The sequence below is a fragment of the Sphaeramia orbicularis genome, chromosome 4 (assembly GCF_902148855.1).
Source record: "Sphaeramia orbicularis chromosome 4, fSphaOr1.1, whole genome shotgun sequence".
Classification (NCBI taxonomy): domain Eukaryota; kingdom Metazoa; phylum Chordata; class Actinopteri; order Kurtiformes; family Apogonidae; genus Sphaeramia; species Sphaeramia orbicularis.
Window position 1 is genome coordinate 4,720,893 of NC_043960.1, and position 9,007 is coordinate 4,729,899.

Consider the following 9,007-nt stretch of genomic DNA (forward strand, 5'->3'; position numbering starts at 1 on the left):
GTGTTTGTAAAAGAAGCACATCATGTATGTTTTTCTAAAGTGGGGAGCTCTGTCTACAACTACACAGAAAGTAAACAGAGACTATCACACAGGATAAAAATGACAAGAAATAACTAAAAAATAACAAGGAATAACATGTATACGGAATGATCTAGACAAACAAAAATGTTTGAGCACATGAAAAATAGTTGAAAGTTTATTTCTGTAATCTCATAATATTTTAAGTCTTTTTTTTTTTTGCTATATTACACCAATGATAATTAATGGCTAGATACTGAAAATTGAGTTCTTCCTAGAAAAATGTGCAAAAATAATTGACAAAAGAGACCTTTTCTGATATACTTCTATTGCAAAAAAACAACAACAAAAGAAACCCTTAAAGAAATCTAGGCAGCCTGTTCTAATGGTAGTCTTAAAAGGATTAATTATACTCTTGAAATTAACACCACACCTAGACCTGAGAACAGCTGCACAACTGCTGAATTTCAGCCTGAAAGCTCCGGCCAAGTAGTATTTTAATACTTGGAATCATGGATGTGTGTTAAACATTAACATGCAGGACATGAGTGAAGTAAACAGTGGTTGATGCTGCTTAAAGCTGGACCTGTTTCTATCACTGCAGGTCTGAGAACACATGTCAACATGACCAACTTCAGGGAGATCCTGAAAGAGATCGGGGAGTTCAACTTATTCCAGAAGCGACTCCTGGGTGCGTTATGCATGTCCAGTATGTTCGCGGGTTTTGATGTGATAGGCCTGGTGTTTCTAAGCATGAGCTACCCACATCACTGCAACACCGACTGGATCTTGGAGCGCGGGCCTAACCTGACAGCTGACAGAATAAAAAATCTGACTACTCCCGTGAACAAGGATGGGACGTTTGACAGCTGTGAGATGTTCACTCCTGTGGATTTGGATTTGGCAGCCATTGAAACATATGGGCTCAACACCACAACAGCGTGTATCAGTGGATCTGTTTTTGAGGAAACCCAAGGTGCCTCCACCATCGTGACAGAGGTGAGCGTCTGGGAACTTTGGTTCATGCTGATTCATGAAGGAATAAATCAATGCTGGGGTTTGATCGGAAAGCGTTTGTGCATGTACAGGCTTCTCAAATTTATTTTAAACCTGATGTAAACAGACAGTTATATGCTCCAAAATGTAGTTACTGATGTTCACTTTGGTCCCTTTTGGGCTTCCATACTGTCATTACTGTCATAACAAGTCTCATATTTTGCTGCAGGTTGGTGTTTGCCAGTATGTTTTGTGAATACTTTAAAAAAAAAAAAAAATTTCAGTGGATTTCATTCACCATAGCACAGAAGCTTGTCTCCCATAGCACAGAAACTGGAAACACTCAGACACTTCTAAGCATTTTAGAAATAAGTTAAGATAAGATATGACTTTATTCATCCCACTGAGGGGGGGTTCACAGATAACAGCTGCAGCAAACAACAAAGAAGTTCAGAGAAAAAGACAAATAGAAAAACCACAACATGTGGAAAATTAAGTATAAGGAGAAAAATAAGATGTGATGACCCAATCCCAATTCACCCCTTGGCTCCTCCCCCCTCCCCCTCCCCCTCCCCCTCCCCCTTGGCCCTTGCACTTGGCACTACCCCTTGAAACAGAGCTGCAAGGGGTAGTGGTTGAAACATTCCCCTATGAAATAGTCCAACCCTTCCAGACCTGTTATGTCATCATCAGTCATCGATGCTGCTGTAAATAGATGCAACAACTTGGTTTGTGAAAGCATTCCCCATGTCATCAGCAGCTGTAAACACCTCTGTTCCATGAACATTGGGCATCTTTTTCTGGCTATCAACTGCAAACTGTAGAAATGCGATCTATAACACATTGAAATGGCATTGAACGGTGTATCAAATGATTAAGTTGTTTACAGAGAAATTGCATAAATTTGTGTGTTTCTTTCATCACACTGCTGCACTTTTTTTGCTGTGTTTACCTCCATGATTCGAACAGAATTATGGGAAATTTGTCATACCCCTCCATTTGTATTGTGGTCCTGGAAAATCAAACAGCCCTCCCCCTTTGCCCTTCCCCTCCAACTCATCGAGAATCAGGACACCCCTACCTCTTCGTTTGTACATGCAAAATGGAGGGGTAGGGGTAAGGGGGAGGGGCCAAGGGGCGAATTGGGATTGGGTCTTATGCTGCGTTCCAGTCCACCCGTAACTTGTGTTTTTCCAACCTTCTACCAGTGAAAATGTGCTGCAATGTCCGTCAAACCTGTGACTTCCCACTCGTGAACTCTTACTAGATCCATGTTCTCCCAGTTCCGAGCTCTGACGTCACGTAGCCCATGAAACAACAATGGCGCCCCCCACGGTTGCGGTGTTTATGCAGATTGTTTATTAAATCAAGGTATTGCTCTGACATTTATCTGCTAATGTTCTGTATAATTAGCAGCTACTCTAGCGTTAGCTAGTTTTCAGTCCATTGAGTGCAAGAATAAATTAACACCAAATACGAATCCAAATATACAAATAACATAACATAAAAGGTAGAACAGCTTCTCTTGCCTTATGCACCGTTTTTCCTCCTCTATTTCTCTCAAATAAGCAAAGAGCAAACACCTTTGGCGATAGAAATGATTGTTAATGAGTGTAAAGTACGGTCCACCATGCTGGTTTGTTTACATCTAACTCCCACAATTCCTTGCGCTCAACAGTTTGGCGTGACTTGCCTGGAACGTTACAAAGTCATGAGTCGTGGTTTGAAGTTGTGACTTACAGGCTCAAAAATACTGGAATGTAGCATTAGTATTTCTATAAATATATAAATATAGAATTAGAATCACTAAATAACTCACTGACTTCTTCTCCACTAACATGTCTTTCATTCTCAGTTTGACCTGGTGTGTGATAGAAGTGATTTAATTGAGATGTCCCAGTCCATCTACATGGCTGGACGCCTGATTGGACCGTTGGTTTGGGGAGTGTTGGCCGACAGGTACAAACCCCCAACACATACAACACATTGTTCCTTTATCAGCAAAAAAATGGACTAATAACAAAACATTCAACTGAATTATCATCTAAAAATGAGAATGGAAGGTGGGTGGTTTTTTTTCGAATAGAGTAAATTCATCAGATTTTGTCTCGTGTAGGTTCGGTCGACGCTTCGTGGTCCTGCTGTCGATCCTCCTGCTGCTGATATGTGGAGTTGGTGTCGCTCTCTCTCCCAACATCTACGTTTACATTGCTTTAAAATTTGTGTGTAGTTTCTCAGTTGCAGGAGTTCTTTCAAATGGATTTGTCATAGGTAGGTACTGTGCTCACAACGATTTGAAATTAATGTCACCTTTGCGTTATAAAAGCACGTCATGTAACTAGGAGTGTAAGAAAATATCGGTTCTGCAATATATCACAATATTTCATTTCACTATACTGTATCGATATTAAAAAGTACTGTATTGATATTTTTAGGTATTTATTCAAATGGAGATATTGTGGGGGTTCCTTTTTGTTTTTTTGTTTTTCTTTTTTGTTTTTCTTTTATTTATTCTTATTTAACACTCTTTTATTAAATAATGTTGGTTCCTTTGTTGTGATTGAAGTAAAATACTGTTCTGATGTTGGTTCTGAACTAATAGAATATGAACATTTGAACAGGATCTTAAACTGTAATGTTTGTAAAACAGAATTTCAGTTTGAACACAGGAGCATTTTGTGATATAACATTAGATCCTGTTCTGATCAAATAAAAGTGTGTTTAGTATTTGTGCAGATTTCTGGTGTAATTAAATTCTTCCAGGAAATAATCATTTAAAAAGAGAAACAAACAAAAAAAATTGCCTATCTATCTATCTATCTATCTATCTATCTATCTATCTATCTATCTATCTATCTATCTATCTATCTATCTATCTATCTATCTATCTATCTATCTATCTATCTATCTATCTATCTATCTATCTATCTATCTATCTATCTATCTGTCTGTCTGTCTGTCTGTCTGTCTGTCTGTCTGTCTGTCTGTCTGTCTGTCTGTCTGTCTGTCTGTCTGTCTGTCTGTCTGTCTAATGTCAGTATAGATGTATGTGAATGTGTGTATGTGAAAATGACAAGTGAGGTCAACTATTTCCAAAACATCCAAGAGAATAGATTTTTTGTAAAGCCTTATGTTGACAGGAAGCTAAAGGATAGACCGTCATGTGTGGGTGTATATGTATGAGTTTTCATGCTTTCTTGAGGTCTGTTTTATTTCTAGGCACTAAAGTAGGATTATTTTGTTTGCTTTGTTGCATATTCAAAATAATCTGAACTGAACTGAAGGTGGAGAATGGACCGATTCCTCCAAATTTGCTTTCTTCGCCACCATCTGCCACCTTTTTTTCCCTATTGGAATGATGGTGATGGCCGCTGTGGCCTATTTCATCCGTAACTGGAGGATCCTGCAGTTGGTGCTCTTCTGCCCTCTCTTCCTTCTCCTGGGAATCTTTTATTGGTCAGCACCCTCTCAGACTCACCTTTTTACCACAGATAGCACAACCATTGCTAAATAAATTATAACTTTTAGTGTCTTTTCCCATTAGGATCCTCCCAGAGTCAGCTCGCTGGCTCCTTACCCAGGGCAAGAAGAAGCAGGCCATTAAAGAGATCCAGAGGGCAGCCAAGGTCAATAAGAGGAACATCTCAAAAGACCTCTTAAACAAGGTGAGCGGCAATAAAATATGCAAAATAAATGACTTAACACACTCGTACTCATCGATGACAAACTAATTATCTTTCAGGGGCCACCTTTAGTTGGCTGAACCAGTAAAATAATAGCATAATAACCAATTAAATAATGACAACTTCAAATTTTTTTCTTGGTTTTAGTGCAAAAAAACCCATTAAATTATGAAAATGTTTATATTTACTAACTATCCAAACCAAAAAGATGGGAATAACCTGAAAAAAATGTAATTTCTTGAGAAAAATAAGTGCAGTTTTAACAAAGTTATGCCTCAGTTTATCATTTATACATGTGCATTACAGATCAGATCCTCAGAGGCACAAAACATTTAATAACCGGCAGAATATTGTTAAAATTACACTTAATTTTCTTTAGACATTTCAGGTTGTTCATATTTGTTCAGGTTATTCACATTTTATTGTTAAAGGATAGTTTGTCAATGTAAATATTTTCAGAATTTAATGTGTTTTTTTTTTTTTTTGTACTAAAACAAAGAGAAAATTTTGGAGCTGTCATTATTTATAGGCAAAATGTCATATTATTTTTTTCACATTAAACCAAGAAAAAAAATTGGAGTCATTATTTATAGGTTATTATGATAGTATTTTACTTGAGCTCATATTGGTCTGTATGTGGAAACTGAACTAAAATGAGTTGGACATATTTGACTGTTTGTTTTTTTTTTTTTTTTTTTTTTTTTGCAAATTCATCCTGCGGGCTGAATTGGAACCCTTGGTGGCCAGTTTTGGCCCGTGGGGCGCATGTTTGAGACCCCTTCTCTAACTGAAGCATTGCAAATAAATTGTCTAGCTGGATTGTCAATGTTCATCAAAAGGAGGGAGAATGTTGGACTTCATTGAAATATCATATCTGAGAAAATGTGTGGTCATAATGAGCTTGGTCGGGTGAGTGTTTGTCTAAATCCAACATGCAGCCACATCTAAGCTGTACCTTTGTGTGCACTGACACACACTTTGTCTCTTTTTTGTTGTGGATAGCTTTGGAGCTTGTCTGATGTACTATGGACTCAGCCTGAACGTTGGCAACTTTGGCCTGGATATCTATCTGACCCAGTTCATCTTTGGATTGGCAGAGCTTCCTGCACGTCTGGCCTGTTTGCCACTTACAGAGCGCTTTGGAAGGAGAATATGTCAAACCGCTTACCTACTATTCGGAGGTGCTGCTTGTCTTGCCATCCTTGCTGTTCCTGCAGGTAATTTGCTATAGAGGGTATGCACATACGTCACTTCCCCCTTGGGCCACGCCCCTCTAAATCAGACTGAGTGGCAAAAACCAACCTGCTCAACATGACGGAGTATAGCAGTAAACACAGCCAGAGCAGGAAAATGTGAAATCTGAAATTAAATGAAGGACAATTGGACTGGACATGGATCTGTACCAGCTACCAAAGAACAAGTGGTCCATGAACACTGACATGTGGACACAAATGGAGGATCCTGACATAGAGGGTGGAGGGGATCAGCGCTATTTGGACCTGAAACAAATATACATGGTTTCATCATGACTGACAACCAGGGTCCAAAACTAGGGCCCAGAACCAGCTGATCCAAAGTGCATTTCCAGTAGACCATGGACTGACCCCAGTGAATATATGCATGATCTACTGGGACTGAGGAGATTTACGGAGTCTAGTTCAGATCCAGTACTTTATCCAACACAGATACTACTGCTGTTTTTAAATTACCATATTATTATTATTACCTCCGCCAAGGAGGTTATGTTTTTGCCAGGGTTTGTTTGTTTGTCTGTCTGTCTGTTTGTTTGTTTGTCCGTTAGTGTGCAACATAACTCAAAAAGTTATGGACAGATTTGGATGAAATTTTCAGGGTTTGTTGGAAATGGGATGAGGAAGAAATGATTAAATTTTGGTGGTGATCGGGGGTGGGGGGGCCCACGGGGGGGGGGCACTGATCGTTAGTGTGCAACATAACTCAAAAAGTTATGGACAGATTTGGATGAAATTTTCAGGGTTTGTTGGAAATGGGATAAGGAAGAAATGATTACATTTGGTGGCGATCGGGGGTGGGGGGGCCCACGGGGGGGGGCACTGATCAGCCTTGGTGGAGGTCTGCGCTCTCCGAGTGCTTCTAGTTCTGGTAATATTATGGCTTTATTGTTGGAACATGACAGCTTTAATCTCATAAACGAATGACATTTATGAGGGTTTTTTATAACTATGACTTTATTCTCATAACATTGTGATTCTTTTTGTATTTGACTTTATTATCATAAAATTACGGGTTTTATATTGATATTTTATGACTTTATTCTCATAGTCACAAGTGTTTTTGTTTTCTTCTGTGGTCCTAATACTCTGTCGTAGCTTTATTCTCCAGTTCCCCCATATTTGAAAAACTAGGTTAGCCTCAGTTTAAGTTAGTTTACTAACCATGTAGGAGCACAAGGTTCAGAATCACAAAATGAAGACAAAAACCATGAAAGATCTGATCATGAAACCAAGAGCTTTACTAAGAAGTAACGTTAGCCAAAACAATACGTCATTTAAGGTCTGATTTGTCCCAAAAATACAGCATAAATTAATGTTAGCTGACACCAAAAGGGATGCTGCTTTTCAAACCTGTTCATACAATCAACCACAAAACAGCTCTTCCCCATTTTTATTAAATATTGTTCTTCAGTTTAGACAGTATTGAAGCCAACGCTGTCACTCACCTCCCTCTTTCTGCCACTCAGTGAGTGGAACCGCGGTGACTTCCACTAGCAGTGACGTCCCGTGCATACCCTCTGTTTAATAAACAGGCATTTGCTCTTTGTCTGGTCACAATTGTCCCTGTGTTTGCTTGATGTGTGTTAATGTCGGACTCATTATTTGCCCTCCAGACCTTCCTGTACTGATTACAGTCATAGCTGTACTGGGGAAATTTGCTGCCACTGCCTCTTTCTTCCAAGTCTATCTCTATTCTGCAGAACTGTATCCTACAGTACTGAGGTAAGGTCAGCACAGAGGTGGCAACAGTAGACACTGTCTTTACTCAATACTCATATGTACACTTTATAGAGCTTTATGGTCATTCGACTAGCCTGTCAGCTCAGAAAGCTGTAATTTGTGTGTTTATACAATTCATCACTTTCACAATGCTCCAAATAAAACATAACTTTTATGTGTTATTATTGTGTCATTATTTATAGGTTATTATCATAGTATTTTACAGGTTCTGATCCACTTGAGATTGAACTGACCTGAAGTGTTTCTAACGTCCCTGATTGTTAATATCATCAGTGTAATTTCTGCATTTCACAAATTCATCCCAGGGGCCAAATTGGACCCTTTGGTGGGCCAGTTTTGGCCCCTGGGCCGCATGTTTGACGCCTGTGCTCTACTCGAAGCTGCTGCTGATGAACTGCCCCCTCTGACAGGCAAAAGGGTGTAGGTCTGAACGGCATGTTCATTGGCGTCGCGGGCATCCTCGCTCCACTGATCTGGCTCCTGGACATCTACCACTTCACCATCCCCATGCTGATCTACGGCGGCGTCGCCATTGTAGCTGGACTTCTGTGTCTGCTACTACCTGAGACCCGCTATGTTGAAATCCAGGACCATACAGAAGTCACGTAAGCTGATCAGCCCAATATTGTACCAAGATTAACAAGATTACCTAAAACCTGATGTACGACCAGGTCTGACCCTCTTGTTTCTATTTGCAGAAAACCTAAGAGTGGAACTGACATGAAGGAAGAATCACGGAATGGAACAAGACTGTTAATTACAAAGGTTTGAGGATGTTGTGCTTGCCCTGAAGTAAAGTTATTTGCTTTACGTGATGTTCTTTCCATCATTACATCACTTTTTAGTATTTTTGATGTGGATTTGTACATATTTAAATGATATTTGATTCAGATGCAGTATGTATTTGCATGAATTTGCACATTTGTACTGGCCTAAAAGCCTTGAAGTGGCATCAAATCAATATTTTAAATCTGTTCTTCTAGTTTTTTTTACCAGTTTTAGTATCTTGTTTTTTTTTTTTTTTGTCTATATGTAAATTTCAATTTGTGGAACATTCTTTTGTCATCTGTAAATGAAACTCTACTGAAATAAATATAGATTAAAACAGTGCAGATCTTCTGTTGGACTTCCTGTCATTTTTTTTTTTAGTCAACGACTAATCATGTTTTTGTTCAGGAGGCATGACACAAAGTAACGGTTTTGTACATATAGCTAATCAATAATTCAGTTAAACATTATCAAAAGTTGAGAGAGTTCAGTGGATTTTATGGCTGAGTTCTTGTATGCACGATTTGTTATCTTTATGAAGTAATAAAT

At 38.9% G+C, this 9,007-nt stretch overlaps 1 protein-coding gene across 1 annotated transcript; it reads left to right on the forward strand.

The window, feature by feature from the left end:
- The first annotated feature begins 642 nt into the window (after positions 1-642).
- LOC115417737 (solute carrier family 22 member 13-like) lies at positions 643-8,474 on the forward strand. The gene is made up of 10 exons (XM_030131783.1): positions 643-1,017; positions 2,870-2,973; positions 3,131-3,285; positions 4,299-4,470; positions 4,559-4,679; positions 5,512-5,606; positions 5,700-5,914; positions 7,564-7,672; positions 8,101-8,295; positions 8,389-8,474. Exons 1-10 carry the CDS (start codon positions 643-645, stop codon positions 8,459-8,461), a joined length of 1,614 nt encoding a protein of 537 aa, XP_029987643.1. The 3' UTR covers positions 8,462-8,474.
- Positions 8,475-9,007: the final 533 nt, after the last annotated feature.